This window comes from Ahaetulla prasina, chromosome 2 (assembly GCF_028640845.1).
Source record: "Ahaetulla prasina isolate Xishuangbanna chromosome 2, ASM2864084v1, whole genome shotgun sequence".
Classification (NCBI taxonomy): domain Eukaryota; kingdom Metazoa; phylum Chordata; class Lepidosauria; order Squamata; family Colubridae; genus Ahaetulla; species Ahaetulla prasina.
Window position 1 is genome coordinate 153,866,790 of NC_080540.1, and position 27,636 is coordinate 153,894,425.

The window sequence follows — 27,636 nt, forward strand, 5'->3', positions numbered from 1 at the left end:
GGCCTCGCCGGCTCCTTCCAGCCTCCTCCGCCCCGGGCGGCGAGCGGGAAAAGAGGCCGCCATTTTCTTTCTCGAGAGGATGATTAACCGGAGTTCTCTATTTCCTTCCGTCATTTCCCTTTTTTCCCTGGCGCTGTTCTGCTCTTCCCTTGCGAGCGATGGAAACGGTGAGGCGACCTTCTCCCGCCTTCGGTAGTGGGTTGGGCGGGCGCTTAGCCTAGGCAGGTTCGGCTCGTGGTAGTACGGGGCGAGGCCAGCGAGCAAGCCCGCAGGCCCCCCCCTGGAGCCTTGGGGAGGTGTGTAGGCGCCAAGCGCTCGCGGTCCGCTCCCGGCTCTTACTTTGCGGCATCTTTAACCGGCAAACCCAAATAGCCGGCTGGTTCATTTTAAGTGGATATACCGGTACGTTCAGGAGCATATTTTGGAAACTGGCTGGCTTTCTTTTTTAAACTTAAGTTGGGCCTTCATAGAATCGGAAGGCTGGAAGTAACCTCAGAATCTTCTAGTTCAACCCCCAGCCGAAGGAACAAGCCTTACCAGTCAAATGGTTGTCTGATCTGTTCTTGAAAATCTCCAGTGAAAAAGCATCCACAACTCCAGGAGGCAAGCTACTCTTCTGATTAATTCCTCTGTCAGAAAATTTCTCCTTACTTCTAGGCTGGATCTCTCTTTGACAGGTTCCACTCATTACTTCTTGTCCTGCCCCCTGGTACCCTATAGAATAAGTTAATCCCCTCTTCTTCCTGACAGCCTCCTCAAGCACTGGAAGACAGCTATTATATTCCTCCCAACCCTTGGCTTCAATAGGCTAGATATGCCTAACTTCGTTTTATCTTTAAAAATACAAAAAATATATATCTTTTTTTATTCTTCTGTGCACACTTTCCAGGGTCTCAACATCGTTATTGTATCATGGTGAGCAGAACTGGATCCAGTATTATTACACAAGTTATGCAGGTAGTCCTCGACTTATGACCATTGGCTTAGTGACTCTTTGCAGCACTGGAAAAATTGTCTTATAACCATTTTTCACATTTAAGTCTGTTGCAACATCCCCTTGGTCACTTGACCAAATTTTGGGCGCTTGGCAACTGGCTTGTATTTATAACGATTGCAGTTTCCCAGGGTTGTATGATCACTTTCTGACGAGCAAAGTGAATGGGGAGGCCAGGTTCATTTAACAACCATGTTACTAATTTAACAGCTGCAGTGATTCACTTAACAACTGTGACAAGAAAGGCAAAAGCAAAGCTCACATAACAACTATCTTGCTTAGCAATAGAAATTTGGGGCTCTATTGTGGTCATAAGTCAAGGACTACATGTATATTAACGTTAGCTTGAGTGACAGATATAGCCCACTTTGGAATGCTCTCTGATTCTATACATGTCTTACCTCATTTTTCAATTTTTATATTAATAGTCTAGGCAAGTTAGGATTTTTGTCCTAATCTGTATATGTTTACATTACTTACACTAACACATTTTCCACTTTAATTATGATCACTGAAAGGATGGGAAATAATTTTGGAATTCTTAACCCAGGTGGTGTAGCCAGGAAATTTGATAATGTTGCTTCTCATTTAAGTTCTAAATTATTGCCAAATGTTTTTAAAAGATCAAGAAAACAAGCCCAGAGCAAAATGGGAGAGATATCCAATATAGTATGCTCTAAGCTCTGTTTGGGACACGGTGGCTCAGTGACTAAAACGCTGATCTTGTCGATCGAAAGGTCAGCAGTTCAGCAGTTTGAATCCCTAGTGCTGCATAATGGGGTGAGCTCCCCATTCTTCTGCCAACCTAGCAATTCATAAACACATAAAAAGTAGAAAATAGGAACCACCTTTGGTGGGAAGGTAACAGCGTTCCATGCGCCTTTGGCGTTTAGTCATGCCGGCCACATGGCCACAGAGCCGTCTTTGGGCAGCGCTGGCTCTTTGGCTTTGAAACAAAGATGAGCATCACCCCCTAGAGTCAGGAACGACTAGCACATATGGGTGAGGAGAATCTTTACCTTTACCTTTAAGCTCTGTTCTAAGAAAATTAGACATTCATGTAGTACCAATTGTTGCAAATTTAACAAAGAGAAGGAATTTAAAAGAACAGTTGGTTTTAGATAAATATAAAGATGGCCATGCAGAACCAAAAGCAAAGCAATCCATATAGCTAGTTATATTAGAACAGCATTATAAAGTATCACAAAAGAGTAGAAGCAATTACCCATATTTTTATTAGGCAAAATATTAGAGGAAGGGAGGGAGGATTAGATGAAGCTGGCTCGATGCAGATGACTTGGAGTAGGTGCAGCAGCCCTTCCCTTCCCTTTAATTGCAAACTTGCAAGGAAACCTGTCCTCATAAAGGAAAATGAGAGTATTTGTGCAAAGGGAGAGGGGAATCCATCCACCCCTTCCTTTTCCTTTCAAATTTTGGCCGAATAGGTTGTAAAAAAACTGCTTTTAAAAGTAAAAAAAAGGATTGCATGCCACAGCTGATCACCCCCCTCCCCCCGTGCTGTTCCACTTGCCCCATGTCTCCTTTTGGTGTGCACCTTGTATTTGGTGCGTGCTGCGCACTGTGCATGCACGTGCACAGAACGCATGCACACCCGGCAAACCAGTAGTAAACCGGTTCAGATTTCGCCACTGCTAATAAGTCAGATAAACCTGTGCCAGCCGAAATAAAAGTCGCCCTACAGCCATGTAAAGATTTCTCCCTTTAGTAGTTATTCTGAAGTATAATATTCTAAAGTCTACTGTTTTTCAAAAACAGTTGAATTATTGCAATGTTCTCCTACATGGGGCTACTCTTTAAGAGTTTTTGAAAGCTACAATTGGTCCAGAATGCAGTGGCATGAACAGTTTGGAAGGCCCCTAGGCTGACACACGTAATAGCACTGTTATGTGTGCTGCAACTGGCTGACAATCTGCTTCTGGATGCTATTCAAGGTGTTGGTTTAAAGCCCTTTTTGGCACGTGTTCAGGATATCTGCAGAATCCTCTTTCCCCAATGGGATCGGCCCTCCCACTCATGCTGGCAGAAGGGGCCTACTGTGGATCCCATCAGGCGAGGAATTTCGGCTGGTGGAATCCAGGACAAGAACCTTTATTGCTACAGCCTCACCCTCTGAGAAATCTTCACAGGAGGTGAGATCTGCCTCCTCTCTTTTAACCATCAGGTAAGCCTTAAAACTTGGCAGTGCCCGTTGGTTTGGAGTACTAAAGGAGAAGTTCTTGGCTGAAGGTGGTTGGTGCAGTCATACGAGAAGGCACCACCACCTTTCTGCTCCAAACCCAGGGTTTTTAGTTTGCTTCAATTTTTTGTCATTGTAATCTTTTTTTACATTTATAATTGTTTTTATATTTACATATTTTATCACACTGTAAGCTGCTTTGCACCTCAAAGTGCAAAATTTGAGGCAGATAAATTAAATAATACAAAGGAGTTTTACTTGGAACAGCTTACATCCTATGACGATATCTTTAACATCAGGGGGGGGCGGATTAATTTTCCAAAGAGCCGCATGCGAAACTGGGACTGCTGAGGTTTCTTTCAACACCATCAAACATCAACATCTGCATATCTCAGATCTTTGGAAGGGACTTGATAGGTGGATAAAAATGCCAAATCTAGTCTGAACGTTTGGCTGACTATTGAAAAAACATAATATATTGAGAAGACAAGCAGAAACAGCAAATGCTATTTCTGCAAAGAAGCTAAAGTGGACTAGCTGGTTAGCTGTTACAAAAAAATTGAACTGATTAAGTACAAATAATGGCATGACAAAGTAGTAAGAATGGTGCATTGGAAGATTTGCAAGAAGTGCCATTTGTCTGTAAGCAAGAATTGATAGAACAGATATGCACCTGCTACATAACATCCCAGACTTAACAATTGTCGATAAGAAATAAAAATCTAGATAGCAGATATGGCTGAACCTGGTGGCAGCAGAATAGAAGAGAAAGAACTGGAGAAGGCAACAAAATATGAAGACCCACAAATAGAAATAGAATGACTGGCAAAGGAAAGCAAAGATAGTACCAAAAATAATAGGTGCTTTGGGTACAATCTGAAAAGAACTGAAGCACTACTTGAACACCAACAGCACTGACAAAATCATCAGTCAATTGAAGAAGCAGCTTTATTCAGAACAGCTTAGTTCCTGCGACAATATCTTTTAACACCGTCAAGCATCAATATCTGCCTATACCAGGTCTCTGGGAAGGACTCAGTAGGTGGATAAAAATGCAAAATTCAGTCTGAACATCTGGTTGACTGTGCGATGAATAATAAGAAAAAGTCTGGCCCTGTATAAACCTACGAAGATGAAAATTATATATATATATATATATTTGTTTTCTGAGGTTTTCACGGGTGTTTGTATATAGGTCTTTGGTTGTTCGGGTTTTCTCCCGTGTAAAATTGGAAGTGTCTTGGCGACGTTTCGACGAAGTCTCATTCGTCATCTTCAGGCTTCAGCTTCGTGCTTCTGGGAGCAATGTGTGATCGCAGCTGTTTCTTCCTTTTAACTGCTAGTGGGGGTTTGAACTGATTGGGTGGGAGCTTGGCTGTGCTCTGATTGGATGGGTTTTTTTCTGTGCTCTGATTGGCTGGGGGTGTGTCCTGTGTTGGTGGGGGCTTGGTTGTGCTCAGTCTAGTCTGTGCTGCAGGGGGATTTGAGCTGGTGAGCTGTATAGCTGTTGTTTGGCTTTGTGGTCGTGCTACATCTTCATAGTGGGTGTCAGTCTGCTGCATGAATGGATTGGAGGGGTTTGAAATGGCTAATGTTGCAGCTGCGGTCTGGCTTCTGGTCCTTGGTCGTGCTTCATGATCAGTGTGGGTTTGGGTCTGCTTTCTGGGTGGATGTGCGGTGGTGACATCCTGTGTGGACCTTGTGAGTGTGGGTCTGGTGTCATTCCTCGTGTTAGGGACTCGTTTGTCAATAAGGGCGGGTTTCCAAATGGCTGGTAGGCGGGAGGTGTCATCTCGTTTGTTCATGCTGTGTGGGCGTTTTTCTATCTCAATGGCTTCTCTGATTATTCTGTTGTTAAAGTGTTCAGATATATATATATATATATCTTCGTAGTTCGTAGGTTTTCACGGGTATAGGTATGTAGGTCTTGGCGTATTTGGGTCTTTTCCCGTGTAAGGTCGAGAGTATCTTGGCGACGTTTTGATGAGGTCTCACTCATTATCTTCATATACACACACACACATAATATATAAGGTATATTTAAGCAAGTGTACAAAGTTACAATGGCACTGAAAAATGAGATTTCTTTGAAGTTGCAGCTCTCACAGCATCTTCATAGTCATATCACAATTTGAGTGCTTGGCTACTGGCTTATGTTTATAGTGGTCACAGTGTCCCACAGTCACATCACCAAAAACCAGCTTCTGGTGGTCAATGGGAAAGTGGGCTGGAAGTTGCAAGTCATGTTAGTCATGTGGTCATGTTAGTCAGAATTGAATAGAGTTGGAAGGGACCTTGGAGGTCATCTAGTCTTCTAGACCAATCTTCTAGGTCTAGTCTTCTAGACCAATCCCTTGCACCATTTCAGACAAATGGCTGTCTGGTCTCTTCTTAAAAATCCCAGTGATGAAACACCTACAACTTCTGAAGGCAAGCTGTTCCACTGATTAATTGTTCTCAGTTACGAATACTGCTATCATGTCCCCCCTAGTTCTTCTTTTCTCTACACAAGCCATACAGAATTCCTGCAACTGCTCTTCATACGTTCTCGCACTTAATGGCCTTCAGTGGTTTGCTTAACCAAAAATTAATCCAAAGACCCAGAAGTTGTTCGTTCTGATACAGAAAAACCAAAGTTTCTTTTTCAGTAGTTTCAGAGCACCCACAGTTTTTTTGCTGCTTGTGATGTTCCATGAAAGCATTAGCAATAAGTTGTCCTGCTATACAAACCAAGTAATTTTTTCTGCAGAATAAATGACTTAACGAGGCCTTTTTTGTTAATTTCTGTGAACAGCTTTTATTCTATCCTGAAAACAAGTATTTTTTTAAAATGAAAATTTATTTATTTATTTATTTATTATTTAAATTTCTATACCGCCCTTCTCCCGAAGGACTCAGGGCGGTTCACAGCCAAATAAAATACACAATAATGTTACAATATAAACACAATTAAAATACAATTAAAAAACTTATTCAATTGGGCCGAAATTAAAAATTTAGAATAAATAATAAAAACCCAATTAAAACCCATAAATTTAAAAAACTAACCCAGTCCTGCGCAGATGAATAAATGCGTTTTAAGCTCGCGACGAAAGGTTCGGAGGTCCGGAAGTTGTGAGTCGGGGAGTTCGTTCCAGAGGCGAGGCCCCACAGAGAAGGCCCTTCCTGGGCGTCGCCAGGCAACACTGTCGCGCCGACGGCACCTGAGAGTCCCTCTCTGTGAGCGCCGCAGGTCGGTGGGAGGTATTCGGTAGCAGTGGGCGGTCCGTAAATAGCCGGCCCTATGCCATGGGCGCTTTAAAGGCGTTCACCAAAACCTTGAAGCGCACCGGAAGGCCACAGGTAGCCAGTGCAGTCTGCGCAGGATAGGTGTCACGCGGGAGCCACGAGGCTCCCTCTATCACCAGCGCAGCCCGTTCTGGACTAACTGAAGCCTCGGATGCCCCTCAAGGGGAGCCCCATGTGAGAGCATTGCAGTAATCCAGGCGAGGCGTCACGAGGCGTGGTGACTGTGCACAAGGCATCCCGGTCTAGAAAGGCGCAACTGGCGCACCAAGCGAACCTGGTGGAAAGCTCTCCTGGAGCGGCCGTCAGGTGGTCTTCAAAGACAGCCGTTCATCAGGAGAGCGCCCAAGTTGCGCACCCTCTCCGCCGGGGCCAATGACTCGCTCCCAACAGTCAGCCGTGGACTCAGCTGACTGTGCGGGATGCCGGCATCCACAGCCACTCCGTCTTGGAGGATTGAGCTTGAGCCTGTTTCTCCCCATCAGACCCGTCGGCTTCCAAACACCGGGACAGCACTTGATAGCTTCATTGGGGTGGCCCGTGTGAAAAGTACAGCTGGGTGTCATCAGCGTACAGCTGGTACCTCACACGAAGCCACTGATGATCTCACCCAGCGGCTTCATATAGATGTTGAACAGAAGGCGAGAGAATCGGCCCTGCGGCACCCCACAAGTGAGGCGCGGGTGACCTCTGCCCCCGTCAACACCGTCTGCGACGGTCGGAGAGATAGGAGGAGAACCACCGATAAACGGTGCCTCTCACTCCCAGTCCCTCCAACCGCGCAGCAGGATACCATGGTCGATGGTATCAAAAGCCGCTGAGAGGTCTAATAGGACCAGGGCAGAGGAACAACCCCTATCCTGGCCCTCCAGAGATCATCCACCAACGCGACCAAAGCCGCTCTCAGTGCTGTAACCGGGCCGAAGCCGGACTGGAGCAGGTCTAGATAGACAGTTTCCTCCAGGTGCAGAAACTGATATGCCACCATATTTCTACAACCTTCGCCGCGAAGGTTGGAGACCGGACGATAATTACCTAAAACAGCGGGTCAGGAAGGCTTCTTGAGGAGGGCCTCACCACCGCCTCTTTCAAGGCGGCGGAAGACTCCCTCCAACAAGGCTCTGTAATCGCCTGGAGCCAGCCTCGTGTCACCTCCTGAGTGGCCAGCACCAGCCAGGAGGGGCACGGGTCCAGTAAACACGTGGTGGCATTCAATCTACCCAGCAACCTGTCCATGTCCTCGGAGCCACAGGGTCAAACTCATCCCAGACAATATCACCAAGACCGCCTCAGACGCCCGTCCGAATCGCCACAATTTTGGTCCAGACCGTCCCGGTTGAACGATTTTATCGTATAGATAACCGTTAAACTCCTCAACACGTCCCTGCAGCGGGTCATCCCGCCCCTGGTGAAGGAGGGAGCGGGTCACCCAAACAGGGCAGCTGGGCGGTTATCTGCCGACGCAATGAGGGAGGCGTAGCGCCTCGCTTCCCTCAGTGCCACTAGGTAGGTCCTAGTATAGGATCTAACTAGTGTCCGATCAGCCTCTGAACGGCTGGACCTCCAAGAACTCTCTAGGCGCCTTCTCCGGCGTTTCATCCCCTCAGCTCCTCGGAGAACCAAGGAGCCGGTTGGGATCTCGCGGGTCAGAGGCCGCAGAGGCACGACACGGTCTAAAGCCCCAGCCGCAGCCCGTTCCCAGGCTGCGGCTAGTTCCTCTGCCGTGCCGTGAGCCAGACCCTCAGGAAGTGGCCCAAGCTCCGTCCGGAACCTCTCCGGGTCCATCAGGCGCCTGGGACGGTACCAACGTAATGGTTCCGTCTCCCTGCGGTGTTGAGTAGCGGTCAGAAAGTCCAGGCGAAGGAGCGAGTGATCTGACCATGACAAAGGTTCTGTGACTATATGACTAAAATGGAGATAATATATACCTTAAATGTTTGCCACTGAGTTATTTTCAGATCCACTTCTCATCTACACTCAAGGTAAGTAAATGGAAATAAAATAAAGGAAGAAAAGAAATTGTTTTCCATCCTATTGAAATAGAATAAGTAATTATATACAATGATCTTAAGAAATAGTTTAAAAATATTTATTGAAATCAACTACTTGATTCTTTTTGACTATGTATGCATGTGGGTGGGTGTATTGTATGGATTTATGTGAAAAAATGCCAACTGAAAAGTATGGCTATTCAGAGAAACCCTAAAGTTTGCATTTATAGTCACATCTAACAATTGTGATTTCATTTCTAGAGTGCGGAATAAGGCCTGCTGTTGACATATCAGGGAGTCGGATTGTAGGTGGAAATGAATCTGACGAGGGCGCATGGCCATGGCAAGTTAGCCTTCAAGTATATAAGCATGGTGCAGGATTTATCCATTTATGTGGTGGAACTTTACTTAATAACCACACAGTATTGTCAGCTGCACACTGCACTATAGGAAAATTGTATGTATTACCTATCCCTATATCTTTATAGATTTTAGTGTAAGAAATATACATGAATAAAAATAGATGCTAAATTTAGAAATGTATATTTTTAAATATCTATTTTGAAATATCTGGAATCTTCATCTAAGTTCTCAGATTAGAAATTAACTTTAGGAACAGGAAGAGTAACAGAAAGCCAGTCTATGTATTTTTGAGATCTCAGAAGCCAACAGACAAGATCTCCCATCAATATCAATATTGATTTCTGTAATTGTACATTATCACCATAAACTCCAAAGTAAAGATCAAATCAGATCTCACTAACTGTGGCAACAACTAATTGTTTTTAGAGAATATAACCTCATGATGTTGCTTTCATTTCACTTTTAACCCTCTGCAGGGGCAGCGTACATTAACTATTCTGGTTTAAAAATAGTATTTTCCCTTTTCTTTGAACATAAGTATTTCTCTACAATATAGGATGCCTCTTCAACAATGCCAATAGTGATGGTCAGGGCAAGGCTAAACTCCTATTGGTCATTGATTAATCCAGGGATGAGCTTAGAAAATTTCAGCAATGGGTTCTCTGCCTGGTTCCTGGGTGGACGTGGCCATGATGGGCATAGTCTAGTTGGCCTCCTGTACCATGGTGGGGGGGGAGCGTTTTCGCCTTCCCAAGGCTCTGGAGGCTTTCCTCGAGCCTCTGGGGGGGCAGAAACTGCCTCCCCCGGGCTCTGGAGACCCCCTGGAGAGGGCCTGTCTCCAGCCTTCCGGGAGGCCCGTTTTCCCCCTCCCCAAGCCTCTGTGTGGGCCTTGCACTTACCTCGCATCCAAAATGGGCCATGTGGAGACTCTGGGGAGGGGTGGGCGGGGCAGGGCCAGCCAGGGATTTGGAGGTTCTCTGATGTTAGTTAATGTTAATGTTAATAATATTAGCTATGGGTTCTCCCAAACCTGGGCGAACCCGTAGCAGCCCACCCCTGGATTAATCTGGATGCACCCCATTCCCTTTGCTGAGTATTATTTTTCAGAGGCATTCTACTTTTAGGAATAAGAGAGTCTGGTTCATTAAAGCTGAACTCTCCCCTTAAAGCAAAGAACAATCTTTTCTGATTTCTCTTGCCACCCTTGCTAGACCCAGGCTGCTGGGGCTTACAAGGATCCTAAGAGAAATGGTGATGAAAGACCCTTTCTCCAATTAAATCTCCATTCTCAGAGTGGCAAGGATGACTCATGGTAACAGCACTTAACAACTTGCCAAAAAACAGATTTCACTTTATTATCTGATACCTCCCAAGCTATCTGAAACCTATCATGTTGTGGAGAAGATTCCACTTTAACATATGCCCACCTATCTGTCACATGTTTTGGTAGAAAAAAATGGGAAGAACTATTTTAAATAGATTTTGTACTCTTCAGGGTGATCACAGGATGAGTGGATAGTTTCCAGTAAAGCAGGAAAGCCTCTCCCACTTTACTAGAAAATATTCACTGTCCTGTGATTAAGCTGCAGTATCTGACCCATGGGAAGGAAATGCACTTCTGAATTGTTCTACCCTGTGGATCAGATACAGGTAGTCCTCAAGATATGACAGGATACTTAACTGACCAAAGTTACAACAGACATCCCAAAATTACATATGACCCCATTTCAAAGTTACGACAGTTATAGTACCTCTGTAGTCATTTGCCCTTACAATCAACTACCTCCGCCTCTCCCCACATCCCTCCCCACCAGGACCCCAAGCACTTGCACCTGTTTCCCATGCCTTCTGGAAGTGGCTATCATTTTCAGCACTCTGACAGTTCCTTGCGGAAATAGCAGCTGTTTTCAGAACTTTTCTGCCCCAATCAGCTGATGGTTGGGAGTCTCCAAACTCCCTTCTGGCTCTTGCTATGCTTTGAGAAGCCAACCCCTGCATGCAAAGGCAGCAGCAGCAACCATCCCAAAATCTTTCTCTTGCTTTAACCACCTCCTCCCTCCCCCAGACAACTACATTTGTTCAATAAAACAAAACAAAAAAAGCTGCGAAGATCAGACTTGTTGATCTTTCTCCCCCTCCCCATTAGGTGCTAAAACTAAACTCTCCATCTCTGCCCTCAATCTCTGTCCCTTTTAAAAACCTTACCTTGACTCCAGGCTGAACAGTAGAAGAAAAGAAGCAAGCAAGCACAGGAAATCTTCCCACAGCTTTTTGTCTTGAGTTGAAAAAAAGCGGCTAAAGCAGAAACAGTCACAACAGAAGCTGGGTCCTAAAGGGAGTCAGAGAGGCTTCCAAGCTCTTTGCTTGCTTGCTTCTTCTTCTTTTTTTATCACAATATACACAAGCATCAACATAAAATAACTACATATCATATAAGCATATATATGAGCAAAAGTATGCAATAACTATTAATTTGATATAATGAAAGGAAATAATAGGACAGGAATGGTAGGCATAATTTGTGCGCTTATGCACGCCCCCTCTTAGGAATGGGGTGAGGTCAATAGTAGACAGTTTTTGGTTAAAGCTTTTGGGATTTTGATTCTTTCCTCTACTGTCAAGAGATTGGATTTTGAAAAATGGGTATCTGGGTCTAGTCATCTATCAAACTTTGCCTCAGTTGAGGGAGTGAATTATGGATGCTTTTCCTGCCAGCACTTTTTTTAAGCTGCTTCATCTTAGTTTGGTGATAACAATACCCCCTTGCTGGTCTTATTCCTGAAAAAAGAATAGGAGTATATAGATACTAAGAATATGTATGGCTTTATAGTTTTTAAGATTTCTGTGTAAGCCACAAAGGTTTTCCAAACTAATTCAGGTTGTTATTTATTATCAAATCCATATAGACTCTGGGTAGTTAACAATAAAACTAAAACATATATACCGTAACTAATACTGGGCATGATTTGGTATTTTCATATCATTCTGATCAAGATAGGATTTTAACTGATGGACTAGCCAAAGATGGGCAGAGACTCAACCAAGTATCCACAAAGAGCCATGAATCATAAACAATTATTTCAGGAGTGCAGCCCTGTCCAGACTAACTGCTTTGATGTTTACATATGAATAGCAATTTCATCTTGGTAGGGTTTAATCTGATTTTAATCAGATCTCCTCCCCGCCTCTCCAGCTAGACCCTTACAACCCCCAGACATGCTTCAGGACTTTGTGGCATCTCCAGATTGGCCCAGAATACCAAATGGGTTATCACTTTATTTATGACACCTCATCTTGAACTGATAGTTGACCTCCCTCACAAGTTTCAGGTAGCTGTTAAATAACATAGTGTCCCAAGGGCTGGAACACTGCCTCCCCCAATCATTGACTAATACTGCCCACTTACGTAACAATGTAACCACCACCGCATGTGCCCCAAGAGTGCCACAGGTTCACCATCACAGGTTTAGAGGATTTTCGTGGCAATTTGGCAAGCAATAACATTATGGACATAGTTGATCAGTGAAAAACAGGCAAGCAGAGTACCTGAAAAGATTGCTCCAATACAGCCTCTGCCTAGTTATCAATTCCTGGCAATTCCTTTGTTTAGTTAGATACACAGACGAATGAAGCAACTGAAAAGATAGCTAGAGCCTCCTTCCTCCCCCCCCCCTCTCTCTCTCTCAGACACACACACACCAAGCTGCAGAAGACCAAAAAAATACAGGTAGTCTTCAATTTACAACCACAATTAAGGCCAAAATTTCTGTGGTTAAGTGAGTTTTGTTCCATTTTACAACTTTTCTTGCCACAGTTCTTAAGTGAGTCACTGCAGTTGATAAATTAGTAATCCGGTGGTTAAATGAACCTGATTTCCTTATTGACTCTGCTTGAGAAAAGGTTGTAAAAGGTGATCAAACTGATGGGTCATGAATTTATCCTGAGTCTTCAGTGCTATCAACCACATTTTCCTTCAGGAACATCTCAGGATGTTTGGATCAGGGAAGCACCGTGTTGATGTGGTTCTACTTTCTCCAGCGCTAGTCCCAATCAGTGCTTATGGGGAAAAGTAAAGACTGAGGCTCCTGCTTTGTGTAGTTCCTTCAGGGTACAATCTCTCCATTCCTATTTTAACATCTACATGTTAAAATACAGTTTTACTGAGGTCATCCATCAACATGAGGCTTCATCAGAACGTTGATGATGTCCAACTATACTTTTCTGCCTTGGATTGATAAGTGATGCCCCTGGAGTTCTTTCAGTGTCTGGAAGCTTTGGAATCTGGATGGGAAAGAACAGGTTTCAGCTCTGATCTGAATTCTTCTAGCAAAACTAAGTAGCTGTGGGTATTGGAGCCATTGGATCCAAATATTTTCACTCTGAAAGGGGTAGCACTCCTACAGACAAAACTAGTGAACAGTTTGGGAATCCTTTTGCTCTCTGATTCCTTTTCAAAGACATGTGGCAGATGTGACCATGAAGGCTCTTTGGATAGGTTCATCTCATGTACCAATTGAGCCATTTTCTGGATTGGGAGGCCCTATTCACAGAAACTCAGAACTACCTACTGTTTGGATTACTGTAAGGCACTCTACATGGAACTACATTTCAAGAGCATTCAATATTTGACCAGAATGTGTAAAATACAGTGATGCGAGCAGTTTTAGGTGTTTCAGGTTGCACAATACTGCTGCAGTGTAAATTGCACTGGCTTTCAAGAAGCTTTGAGGTATAATTCAAAGTGCTGGTTTCTACCTATGAACTTTCAAATGGCACAGGGCCAATTGCCCTACCAGAACTAACAGGGTGACATACTCCTTCTACTGAGCAGTGTCATGGGAGCCAGGGTTGTGTCCTGTCTGTAATAGCACCTGCCCTGTAGAGCATATCTCTCTGGAGTTCCAGTTGGACCACACTCTGTTCGTCCCTCACAAGGAAGTTAAACCTGGTTGTTCCCTTAGGCATTGGGGCCAGAATGCTAAGCAATCTCTGCTGTTGAGTGGGTTGGTGAGTATTTTTTAAACTAATTGGGAATATATGTTTTTGATATTGGGCATGTGTTATATTGATGGTCTTTGGTTGTTTTGGTTTATAATCTTTTGTTCACTGCCTAGAGTCACTGTTGTGAGATAGTTGGCTATATAAAATCTATTTAAATAATAAATTTCAGATACATTATTTGAGAATTCTTGAATTAGGAATATTGCAATAAATGGTTTGAATCTGATTTTGCAAATGCTACATTTTTAGGTTAGTCTAAATGACTATTTAAACTGGTTGTATTTTTTATAACTGTGCCATTTTGTCATCTGAATAAAACCTGGCTCCATGCTTATTACCCATGTATACATTTTGAAATAAACAATTTCAACTCTCTGAAATTACATTTACATAATAATTACTAATTTTTAAAGATACTTTATTTTCTCCTAGGCGTCCAGAGTGGTGGAGGGCTGTGTTTGGCTTGCATCATCTTTTCAAACATAAAACATACGCTATAAAAAGACGCATAAAAGCCATCAAGAATTATTATTTCTATGATTCAAAAAGTTATGAAGGTGATATTGCTGTGTTTCAACTAAGCAAATCTATCATATTTAATGACTATGTTCAGCCCATCTGCTTGCCTAACGGTACTTTTGACCTGACTTCTGATATGAAATGTTTTGTAAGTGGGTGGGGAATGAAAAAAGAAAAAGGTAAGTGTTTTACTTTTCCTTTAAAGTAACTTATTAAAAGTGAAAATGAGTTTAGTGATCTTAGAAAGTTTATTTGCACTGAGAATAATATTTTTCTCATGGTGGGAGGGCGGGGGGAATCTTCAAATCATCCTGACTCCTGGTGACCAGTTTCTAGCTTGGTGCTTTTAACTACTACAGTCAACTTATATTACACACAGAAAAGTACAATCAGGAGGGAGCTCCTTTTGGATACTATTCTCAGGTAGACATACTTGATATTCACAGATCTGCATTTCAGTGTTTTCAAATTTATATATACAGAAAGTCATGGTAGCTGGATATAATGGGAGTTGTATGTACTACTTCTGGAAAATAATAAGATGGGAAGATCTGATATAAATAATATGAGATAATTTTTACTCACTTCCTTTCATAGATAGCAGTCTTTAAAAATGATCTGTTTGCAGGCCATTTCTTCCTCTTTACTATTTCCTTCTCTTTGCAAAAGGATATTCTGGTTTTATTCATATCAGACAATCAACAAATTATGAATTATTTCCAGTTGTTAGAGTATTTTCAGTTTTAATTCCAAATAACAAGGATTCAGACTTCAGTCCTATGATTCTTGAGAAGGTACCTAGAAGACATACAATTTTTCAGATCTTTTCCTCCATAGGTGAAGGAAGTCACATTCTCTTTGGGTTATAATAGACTTTATCACCAATACTGAATGACAATTAAAGAGAGTCTTTTTGTGTATCACAATCAGGGCTATGAAATGTAGGTATTCTGGATTCACATTTGGCTCCCATTATATCTAACATTAGAAAGGAAGTTAATACAGATTCTTTAGGCTCATCACTGAATATTAGTATTTTAGTTATTCTGTATGTTTTGTATTTTTTTAAAAATTAGTCACTTTTTTACTTTATTTAATAATAAATACATGGATACAGAGTGTTGTTAAAGAACCACAAACTATGATAATAGTCAATGGTTCCCTATCACAATAACATACTATACTATACTGAAGAGGATAATATAAGGTTGTCTCTCCCCTCTCCCATAGTTTTACTGACACGAGTCACTGGCACTGAAAATACATCAAGAAAATAAAATTTGAGGAGTTAAAATGCCAAGATTGTATTGTATTCCGAACATAAATTGGAATTAAACATTGATGATATTGTACCCAGAATTACCCAGCAAAAGGACTAAAACGGACTATATACAGCAATATGGTTTTGTCAGATTATCGGATCAGTAAAGAGAAAATTCAAATTCTGATATGTAACTTAAAGAGGAAGAAAAGAAACATCTTCTAATTATGTATTCTACCATTGCAAAACTGCTTAAATAGGAGTTTAGTAATGAAGATCTGTTCACAATTCTGAAAATATGTAACAGTAGACATTTCAAGATGGAGAAAATTGTTCTGGTTAGAATTGTAGCCATTAAAATGAATATTTTACTGAAACTCACATTTCTGTTCCCAATGATTTCAGTAAATATTTTTTAAATATCAAATGATTGACCCAAATAACTCATGAATTACATATAGAGCAATAAAACACTCAGAAATTCAAGATTTTTCATGACTCGGCAATTAGGCATGCAGGTTGTCTTTGTTTAGCAAGCACAATTGGGTCTGGCAATTTGGTCCTTAAAGTGAAGTAGTTGCTATGAGAAAAATCCCACAACCACAATTGTGCTTATGAGTTTACTTCAGTTTTCCTTTGCTTTACACTGTCAGAAGTATATGACCCCAAACAATTGTGTGAAGCCAAATGATGGAGATGTTTTCTGAAATTTGACTTGTGTAAATTGGGTTAAGGGCAGTGGTGGGATTCTGCCGGTTCTAGGCGGTTCGGCCGAACCATTTGTTAAATTGCCGATTCGCCCCGCCCCTTGCCCTCCCCTCCCCACCATTACTTACCGGTGTCGCAGCACCATTTGTTAAATTGCTGGGTCACACTCTCCTCCCCCCTGGGAGCACACCCAAACCACTTGTTAAATGTCTGGCTCAGCCGCCCCTCACCCGGTCCCGCCTCACCACTATTTATTGGCCTCGGAGCACACCGAAGCATTTTTTAAATTGTTGGCTCGCCAGCTCATCGCCCCGCTATACCACTATTTATTGGCCTCGCCCGCAGAGTTGCACAGTTTGCCTTAGTGACACACTGAGGCATAGCTGTAGTTATCGCTATCCTTTCTCTCGTGGTCCAGCCTTTCCTACTTTTACCGTGGCCTACCACTCTGTTCCCCATCTCGGACTGCCCACCTCGGACTGCCCCGACCGCTCCAGCAGCAGAAGGCAAGTACAGCTGAGTGCTGCCCCTGGGGAAGCTGGACTGGGAAAGGTGGTTGACCTGCGCCCGCCCGGCTGCTGGCCATGACCTACCCCCATCCAAGCACCTCGCTGGCCACACGGCCGCAGACCGAAGCCTGCCTCCATCCAAGTGTCTCGCTGCCCACCTGATCCATGCACCTCGCTGCCCACTTGATCCAAGCACCACGTGGCCACTGACCGAAGCCTGCCTGCATCCAAACCTCTTGCTAGTCAACCGATTCAAGCTCCTCGCTGGCCATGTGGCCAGCGAGGCGCTTTAATTGCTGGCTAGAGAGACGCTTGGATGCAGGCAGGCTTAAGTCAGCCGCGTGGTGCTTGGATCAGGTGGGCAGCGAGGTGCATGGATCAGGTGGGCAGCGAGACACTTGGATGGAGGCAGGCTTCGGTCTGCGGCCGTGTGGCCAGCGAGGTGCTTGGATGGGGGTAGGTCATGGCCAGCAGCCGGGCGGGCGCAGGTCAACCACCTTTCCCACAAGCTGCTGCCCACCCGATCCATGCACCTCGCTGCCCACCCGATCCAAGCACCATGCAGCCGCCGACCAAAGCCTGCCTGCATCCAAGCGTCTCTCTAGCCAGCAATTAAAGCGCCTCGCTGTCCATGTGGCCAGCGAGGAGCTTGAATCGGCTGACTAGCAAGAGGCTTGGATGCAGGCAGGTTTCGGTCGGTGGCCGCGTGGCACTTGGATCGGGTGGGCAGCAGCTTGTGGCCGCTGCCCACCTGATCCATGCACCTCGCTGCCTACCTGATCTATGCACCTCGCTGCCCACCCGATCCAAGAGCCACGTGCCCGCCAACCAAAGCCTGCCTCCATCCAAGTGTCTCGCTAGCCAGCCGATTCAAGCACAGCCAGTGAGGAGCTTGGATCGGGTGGGCAGCGAAGCGTGTGTCAATTGCCTCGGCCTGCTGCCCACCCAGCAGGACTGTCTTGCAGTCGCCTCCCACTCACACAGCGCCAGCCTACCCTACCCCATCTGAAGAAAGTGATGGAGAGAAAGAGGGGGGCAGAAAATGATGAAGGAGGGAAAGAGATGAAGGATAGAAGGGGGAGAAAGATGAAGAAGAGAAAGGGGGGGAGAAAGAGGGAGGGAGAAGGAGAGATTAAGGAGAGAGATGGAGAGAAAGATGAAGGATAGAAGGAGAAAGATGAAGAGAAAAGGGGTGAGAAAGATGGAGAGAAAGAGGGAGGGAGGAAGATTAAGGAGAGAAATGAAGGAGAGAAAGATGAAGGATAGAAGGGGGAGAAAGATGAAGAGAAAAGAGAGAAAGATGGAGAGGAGGAGGGAGAAAGATTAAGGAGAGAAAGATGGCGAGAAGGGGGAGAAAGAGGGAGGGAGAAAGAGATTAAGGAGAAAAAGGGAGAAAGAGATGGAGAGAAAGAGGGAGGGAGAATGGATTTGTTCTGGTAATTGGTTTAACAAGCATGGCACTGAAAAAGTGACTTATGACCGTTTTTCACACTTACGAACATTGTAGCAAACAGTTATTAGGGCAAAGAAGCTATGTCATATGACCACTTGGACATGTCCACCCGGTCACATGAAGCACTGCAGTTGTGACATGAGTGACATGGTTATTAAAAATGCTGCAACAGGCATAAATGATGACCGGTCATAAGTGTGAGGACTGATCAAAAGTGCGAGAACCTGTCAGAAATCCCTTTTTTCAGTCCTCTGGGTAGTCCCTATGTGCATAGGGACTACCCAGACGGCTGAAAAAAGGGATTTCTGACAGGTTCTCACACATTTGACCAGTCCTCACACCTACGACTGTCCTCACATTTTACATTTTGCGCCCTATTTTGTAACCGTGGTGAAGAGAAGCAGTTGTGAAATGAGTGACATGGTTGTTAAAAATGCTGCAATGGGCATAAATGTGAGGAGGGTCATAAGTGCGAGGACCAGTCAGAAATGACTTTTTTAGCCCTCTGAGTAGTTTCTATGCCCATAGCCATGGCCACCCGGTCACATGAGCAGCTAGGCTCGCCCACCCAGTCACATGAGCAGCTAGCCACGCCCACCCAGTCACATGAGTGCCAAGCCACACCCCAAAATAAGCCACGTCCACAGAACCGGTTGTTAAAAAATTTGAATCCCACCACTGGTTAAGGGGAAAATCTTATATTTTTCCCCACTCCCCCACCCTTTTGAATGCTAACCCTGGCACTGGAATAATTAGTAAGAAGAGAATTTATGTTTGTATTTACATTCATTAAAGAGGAAGCGATTACAAGAGAGTAAGCAGGCACAAAATGGGGAATACACATTAAAGAATGCACCAGTCTAAGCTGTATTGCTAAGCATGCTACCAGGCTTAAGAGGAAAAAAAGCCTTCAGTGCGAAGGCTTTTAAAATAGAACCTTGAGCTCTGTTTCAGGTGGCAAGTTGGCAAAAGGATATAACCAACTAATTAGGCCACAGAGCTGAGTTTGTTAACATTTTTCAGGAAAGCCTTGTGCTTGGGGAAAAAAGCAGCTAGGAAGAACAAACTTGTTTAGGCAATCTCTCCATTCTGTGAGGGAGAAAAGGGGTGAAAGGAGATCAGGCATAGGATTGCATTAACTGATTTTAATAGGAAATGTGACTCAGAGATGTTGCAAAGGTTATAAATGTGGGCATTGGTCACAAAACTACTTCATCAGCATATTCAGTTCACATATAACTGAACAATTGCTATCCAAGTCAGTTGCTAAATGAGGACTACATGTAGATATGTAATGGACATTTCATTGGATGAATACATTTATACCAAATATACTTAAGGAAAACTGGTGTTTTTTATCATTGATATATTACCCCAGACCTGTTTGCTAATTAAGCCTTATAGTCTTACAATATCTATTGGCTTTGCATATGCTAACTGCTGTGAGCATACTTTACATCCCTTATTGAAAAGGTTGTCTGATTCCCTCCAGGGAATAATGGCTAAACTGATATCAGCAAGACATGAATAGATCTATGTTTACGTGCTTGTGAATCTATAGAGCTTGCAAAGACCCCCCAGGTAATCAGTACTTGTACTTTCTGGTAAAAAACCCCAAAAGTTCAGGTAACTGTCAGCCAGACAGTGTTTTCTTGCCAACCATTAACAGCACCTCATCCCATCCCTCAGTCTATGCCTAAACATGTTTATTCTCTTTTCTCACAAAAGGAATAATAAATGTATACTTATTTATTTATTTATTTATTTTGTCACAACATCATACAAAAAGATTATATAGTATATACACATATAAACATATATAGGAAGAAGAAAAGAAAAACAATAGGACAGGAACGGTAGGCACGTTTGTGCGCTTATGCACGCCCCTTATGGTCCTCTTAGGAATGGGGTGAGGTCAATAGTAGAAAGTTTTTGGTTAAAGCTGTTAGGATTATGGGAAGAGACCACAGAGTCAGGTAAAGTATTCCAAGCACTGATGATTCTGTTGCAGAAGTCGTATTTTCTGCAATCTAGATTAAAGCGGTTTACATTAAGTTTAAATCTATTGGTTGCCCTTGTATTATTGCAATTAAAGCTGAAGTAGTCTTTGACAGGAAGGACATTACAATAGATGATTCTGTGAGTTAAACTTAGGTCTTGTCGAAGGCGACGGAGTTCCAAGTTTTCTAAGCCTAGGATTTCAAGTCTGGTGGGATAAGGTATTTTGTTGTTTTCAGAGGAATGGAGAACTCTTCTTGTAAAATATTTCTGGACACGTTCAATTGTATTGATGTCAGAGATGTGGTGAGGGTTCCAAACAGGTGAGCTGTATTCTAGAATTGGTCTAGCAAATGTTTTATATGCTCTGGTTAGTAGTGTGGTGTTTTGGAAAAGAAGCTACATAAAATTAGGTTTACAACTCTTAGAGCTTTTTTGCTATGTAGTTGCAGTGGGCTTTGGCACTTAGATCATTTGACATGAAAACTCCAAGGTCTTTAACGGGATGGGGTCGTCTGTAAGGTAATGTCCATCTAGTATGTACTTAGTTTTAGAGTTCTTTTTCCTATATGTAAGACTGAGCATTTGCTGGTTGAAATTTGGAGCTGCCAATTTTAGACCAAGCGGTTAGATGGTCAAGGTCGTTTTGAATGATAGAAGTGTTGTCTGTGGTGTTAAATAGTTTGACATCGTCAGCAAAGAGAACACAATTACTTGAGATATGGTCACAAAGATCATTAATGTATAGAATAAAGAGTGTTGGTCCAAGGACGCTGCCTTGAGGAACGCCACTCTTGACAGGAACAGGATTTGATAAAGCATTGCCAATTTTGACCACTTGTTGTCTGTTAGACAGAAAAGCAGATATCCATTTGTGGAGGGGTCCTGAGATGCCATAGGATGTTAGTTTAAGGAGAAGTTTATCGTGTACTACTGAGTCAAAAGCTTTGCAGAAGTCTATGTAGATTGCATCTATTGATTTGCCTTGATCTAGATTTGAAGTCCATATGTTTTTGCAGTGGAGAAGTTGTAAGTTACATGATAACTTTTCCTGAAACCAAATTGTTTGTTGGAGAGTAGGTTGTTAGTTTCTAAGTGTGAGGTAATGGATTGATTGATGATAGATTCCATGACTTTGCAGGTGACGCAGCAAAGGAGATCGGTCTGTAGTTTTCGACTAAGCTGGGGTCTCCTTTTTGAAGATGGGGATGACTGTGGCTAGTGACCAAAGTTTGGGAAGAGAACTGGTAGTGAAAGCTTTATCAAAGATAATACTTAGGGGTTCAGCTATATTAATGGAAAGTTTTTTTAAGAAATATGCACATAGACCATCAGGTCCAATAGAAAGCGATGGTTTTAAGTTGTGAAGAGCTTTACCAACGTTGTCTTCTGTGAAATCTATATGAGTTAAATCATCATAGTCATTGCTGGTTCGTTTGTGGAATGTTGGATATGTGTTATCGGAGTTAACAAAAACTGAGCCAAAGAAAATGTTGAAGAGGTTTGCTTTGACTGTTTCGTCATTGCATTCTTTGTTGTTAGAATCTTTTAGTGGTGGGATGGATCTTGAATCTTTAAGTTTACTGTTGACAAAATTATAAAAGGCACGATTGGAATTTGTGCGTAGAAGGTTTTCTTCTTGCTTGGTGTGGTAATTTGTGCATTCAGTTTTAATTTGGTTGCATATGTTTCTGTAACGGTTTCTGAAGTTTGTAACATAGCCTTTTTTGTTTCTTTTCAGAGGATTTTTTTTTGATTGAAGCTTTTTATTGATATGGGTAGTTTGTTTTCTTGGACATGGTAGTCATTCGTGGTACATATAATTTAATGACTCTATTGATTTCAAGTAGGAAGATTCTATAGAGGTCATCAGCGGTTATGCAGGTTGCAAACAGATTTTGCCAGTTCAGAAGTGAAAGATCGTTGTTTATAAGGTCGTAATTGGCTTTCTTGAAGTTGTAGTTGGGAGTTCTGGTGTTACGGCGAATTACGTATGGGCGTATATTGGGGCGAAAATCAATCATGCAGTGGTCACTGTTTGAAAAAGGTTCTTTAATTTGTATTCCGTAAATTGAGTTTGGATTGTTGCAGAAGATGAGGTCAAGGCAGTTGTTGAGTCTTGTATTGTTAGTTACAAGTTGTTCAAGACCTAGGTTTGTAACAGCGTTGTATAGTGTAGTATGGATTGGGTCAGTTGAACATTCATTGGTTGTCCAGTTAATGAGAGGTAGATTTAAGTCACCAAGGAAGATAAGAGGGTATGGGCAAGAGGTAGTCCATGTTAGCATTGAGGTTAGCATATTTGCGTGGGTAATGTCATAGTCGGGGGCTCTGTAGCATAGTAAGAATCAAGAGTAGTGTCAAGGGATAGGTCGCATACTATGGTTTCAGGAAGAGAGAGTTTATGTGCTACTTGGATATTTTTAGATTCAGTGTCTTTTTGTAAAGATAGCCACTCCACCACCTCTTCGGTTTTCCCGATCTGATCGATAGACTTGATATTCTTTGTTTGAGATAATGGAGTCAGGAAGGATGAATTCAGCCATGTTTCACAAACAAAATGATATCAAATGTGCCACTGTTTAATAAGAGGATAAATTCAGGTAATTTGTTGACTATGCTTCTTGCATTTATCAATTTGCATTTGAGATCTGATATGATTGGTGTTGAAGAGGTAAGGCGTGCATACCTAGTTTGGGTGTTAGTAGGTTGGGGGTTGTGGTCAATAGATGGTTGTATAGATGGTTGGATGGTAGTTTGGGTGTTTGGATGGATGGTTGTTTGGATGGCTGGTTGGGTGGATTGTTGGGTGGCTGTTTGGATGGCTGGTTGGATGGCTGTTTGGATGGCTGCTTGGATGGCTGCTTGGATGGCTGTTTGGATGGTTGGTTGGATGGTTGGTTGGATGGCTGGTTGGATTGTTGATTGGATGGCTGTTGGTTGGATAGTTGGTAAGATGGTTGGTTGAATGGGAGGTAGGGGGATGGGTACTTGGTTGAATACTGGGATGGCTGGTTGATTGTTATGGGTGATGGGGGGTTTGGAGGTGATTTTTTGATTGCAGGTTTTATTTTTTATGCAATCAGCATGGTAGTCGATGTATAGGTTGGATTCACCATTGTCTTGTCTTCTTTTAAGTTCTGTGCGAAGTTCACGAGGCGTATCCTTTGTAGAAAGGATAGGTCAGGGCGTGATCTAAGTTTACTGTAGGTAGGGTTGGATTTAGCAATTGAGTTTATAGTCTTTATGAATTTGCGTTTGCTGTCCTCATTAGTGCATATAACTCTACAAAATCTTGGTGCTGTTGTCCCATCGCTGTTTTATATTCTGGTCCATCTCTGGAGACAGCAATTATTTCATTTGGGGAGATGGTTGATGAATTATAATTTCCAATGATGTTGTGAATCTTATTGATATCTGGTTCATTTGTGTTTTCAAGTCCAAATAATATTGCATTATTTATTTTTTGTCCTCTCTCCATTGCATCTCTGATTAGTTGATTAGTAGTTGTTTGTTGATTGGGTTGTGTTGTATTAATTTGATGTCTAGGTTGAGTTGTAAGTTGTATATTTTGTGGTGATAGATGAGTTTGGAAGAGATTTAGATCATTAGAGTTTTCATTTTTTAGTGTTGAAATTTGTTTTATCAAATCTGTGAAACTTTGTTCAATAACTGATAGAATTTTTTTCTAAGTTTTGTTCAATATTTTGAATTCTTTTTTCTAGGTTTTGTTCAATATTTTGAATTCTTTTTTCTAGGTTTTGTTCAATAGCTTGTAATCTTTTATCTATGTTTTGTTCAATAGTTGTTAATCTTGATTCTAAGATTTTATCAGCGTTTGATTTTCTGGCTGGCATAATGATGATCTTTCTTATTCCTTTGTTTTATTTTATTTTATTTTATTTTATTTATTTATTTATTATTATTTTATTTTAGTAATGATTAAGTGTCTGTCACTTAATCAATTATCTTGATTTTATATCTGTCTCTTTAACTTTAAATGGTAGTCAATTTGGCAGTTGCTATGGTAATAGGGAGTCACTATGGTAACAGTGAGATTTGGCGGGAAATTTAAAATGGTGAGATAGGGTGGTTGAAGAAGCTTCTTTACAGGTGGCTGTAATGGCGGGAGATTCAAAAGTCAGTAGAGGCCGGGAGACTGGAGTCTCCTAGGAACTCACCAGTAGTCCTGCAGCAGTCCTGCCGATTGGGGGATAGGTTGATTAGGGTTGTTGTAAATGTTGCTGGGCTTTTATCTCCTTGGTGGGAAATTTAAAGTTTGTAGCAATGTGGGAGGGCGATGATGGAGGGCGGTGATGGCAGCGGTGCGACTCACGGTATCGGCAGCGGCAGTCCCGGGTCTGGTGGGGTGGCTTTAGTGGTTTCGGGTGTCTCCAGCCGCCTTTAATGCGGTAGCGGTGGTCTCGGGTCTGGCGGCGGCTCTGGCGGCACAAGCGGTAGCGGCAATCCCGGGGCTGGCGGCAGCTCTGGCGGCGGCTCCGGTGGCGCTCACGGGGCTGGCGGCGGCTCCGGCGGTGGCTCCGGCGGCACCAGTGGCAGCTGGCAGCAGCAGTCTCGGGGCTGGCAGCAGCTCCGGTGGCGGCACAAGCGGCAGCGGCAGTCTCAGGGCTGGCGGCGGCTCCGGCGGTAGCGGGCGGCTCCAGCCTCTTTCAGTCGACGGCCTCACGGCTGCGGCAGTCCAGGCTCCGGCGGTCTCCGACTCTTCGCCCACCGCCTGAGTCCTCAGCAGCCTGGAAGAACCTCGGCAGCCTCAATCCACGGCAGCCTGGAAAAACCTTCGGCTCTGGAGTATCGCCAGCAAGGAATCTTCGGGGAAACTGCTCTCCTAAGAGCTCAAAAGAGCCCTTTTACAGAGAGCATTTCTCCGGTGCAACCTTCCTGGTCGCCATCTTCCGGAAGTTTTTTATACATCCATCCATTGCTTTCAAAATTCATAATACTAGCTAGTGTGCTTTTCCCTTGGATTACTCAGTCATGACAATATTTTTTCTCTAATGAATTATCAGAAACTAGAAAGAACAAGCCAAAAATCTTTTCCAGTAAGCACAAGGCAGTAATTGTTGTTTCTGAAGTGGCAGTGTTAAAACCACTTTTTCCTCATCCAGATACAGTGCTACCAACACAAGGATATGTCAGAATTGCTCACCATTGCAAGTTCTTACTTGTATCATACAATCAACAGATTGTATAAAACTATTAAAATGTGTAACCATCAAATCTGCATATTTTTGTAATTTTCTAATTAACAAATGGTTCTTCAGTTGTTTGCTTTAGTCATACTGTATATATCATTATTAGATCTTGCACATGATCAACTTTCTGTGTATGTATGTATGAAAATTCCTGTGTTAGAGTATTGTTCAAACATGGATTTCTGAATTAAAAGCTACATATTAAAAGATATAATGAGGTATATTCAAGGATAAATGATATTCTCCCAATGTTGCAGTTTTAATCTGCAGACAATAGCTGGCATTTAGAATTTGGCACATCTCTAAACATAAAAATTGTGGCAATTAATATAGGTCCTCCCAATTGCATAGGATAATTGGAATGGTGTGTTAGTATTAGATCAAGAACTGCCAATTCAGCATTTCTACATAGTTCTTGTTACAGATTCGAAATCAATAAACTAAAACCTATTGTTTTTCTTGCAGGTAAAGGCAGTCTCACATTGCAAGAAGCTCAGATAAAGATTTTTTCATTAGACACTTGCAATCAATATGATTGGCATGCAGGATCAGTACCAGATACTGCTTTCTGTGCTGGCTCTGAAATTGGAGGTGTTGATACCTGTCAGGTAAATAGACATAGATCTATCTCAAATCACACTCACTTAATATCAAGTTAGGTTTACTAAATTAACAATTTACAGATGTACTACAGCAGATAGGAAATTTCAGAAAAGAAAATTAAAATTGATGCAATTTTAGAATTTTATATGTGGGATACTTGTGAATTGAGATGAAAGATCAATTATTACTGCTTTTGCTATTTTAGAGCCCAGCCAAATAATGCTTTTGTTATAATATAATCAGTGAGAGTTAAGTTAATATGACTAATTTATTCTACTGATTGCAGTGCAAATAAACCGGAGGTAACTTATGAAAACAACATAATGTCTCTTCTTCAGTGGACTGCTTCTTGTAAACTAAATCTGTAAGAAAAGCAAACTATTCTCAGCCTACATTGGGCTCTACCATGGGGACAGCAGTTTCGTACTTACTCAAGGACAGGAGGAATGCACATTAATGTGGCCACGAGGAAGACCTAATTCTTAGTTCTGAGTTTGCCATGATGGAATGAGAACCCTGAATGTCACTGAAGATATATGGCTGCTGTATATTCACTAGAAAACTAAATAACAGGAGGGATAGACTTCATGCATGCATGCTTTTAAATACTATGAATCACTACTCATTGGTATCTTTTTCATTTTTCAGGGAGATAGTGGTGGACCTCTTGTATGCTATTTATCAGATTCTAAATATTACGTTTTTGGAATCACCAGCTACGGTATTGGCTGTGGCCGACCCAAATATCCAGGAGTTTATACTAATTTGCCTAAGTACATGTTCTGGGTGAAGAGACAACTTAGCGAAACCAACACTGTGAGCATTCAGCAGTTTCCTTTGTTGCTTGTGGTATGGAGCATTTTCCAACTAATTGTATGAAGTGGCTTTTTGATATGCTATAAATATATCAGACTGCTCCTTAAATACAGTGAATCCTCGTGCAGTCTCATTATTTCTGAAAAATATTATTTAATAGTTTGTAATTTTAATTTGCTCATTGATATATTAAAGCATGTATTTTCATTTGTAATAATCTCTTTGGATGCTCTTTATTGTTGTAGGATAGAAAGCCTCTGTTTCTTTCTGCCCCATATTATATCAAACAAAATTAAAGTGGGGTTATTTTGAGTTTCTTTCTCGTACTTCCCTCCAAAGGAGTAAGTTGCTGCATTCTTTATTTTATTTATTTATTTATTTTGTCACAACAATATATATGTATCATACAAAAAGATTATATAGTACATAAACATATATATGAGTAAATATTAGGAGGTATAAGCATATATATATATAGGAAGAAGAAAAGAAAAACAATAGGACAGGAACGGTAGGCACGTTTGTGCTCTTATGCACGCCCCTTATGGTCCTCTTAGGAATGGGGTGAAGTCAATAGTAGAAAGTTTTTGGTTAAGTTTTGGGATTATGGGAAGAGACCACAGAGTCAGGTAAAGTGTTCCAAGCACTAATGATTCCGTTACAGAAGTCATATTTTCTGCAATCTAGATTAAAGCGGTTAACATTAAGTTTAAATCTATTGGTTG

The 27,636-nt window shown here is 42.3% G+C and overlaps 1 protein-coding gene across 2 annotated transcripts; it reads left to right on the forward strand.

The window, feature by feature from the left end:
• Positions 1-27,123, forward strand: LOC131192882 (transmembrane protease serine 12-like). 2 transcript variants are annotated; one of them, XM_058172431.1, is made up of 5 exons: positions 1-167; positions 8,729-8,924; positions 14,264-14,529; positions 25,958-26,100; positions 26,744-27,123. In XM_058172431.1, the coding sequence occupies exons 1-5, from the start codon at positions 80-82 to the stop codon at positions 26,972-26,974; spliced, it is 924 nt and encodes a 307-aa protein (XP_058028414.1). In that variant the 5' UTR covers positions 1-79; the 3' UTR covers positions 26,975-27,123. The 2 variants fall into 2 exon arrangements, with proteins under 2 accessions (XP_058028414.1, XP_058028415.1); XM_058172432.1 differs by having other exon boundaries at positions 8,729-8,810.
• The last annotated feature ends 513 nt before the right edge of the window (positions 27,124-27,636 follow it).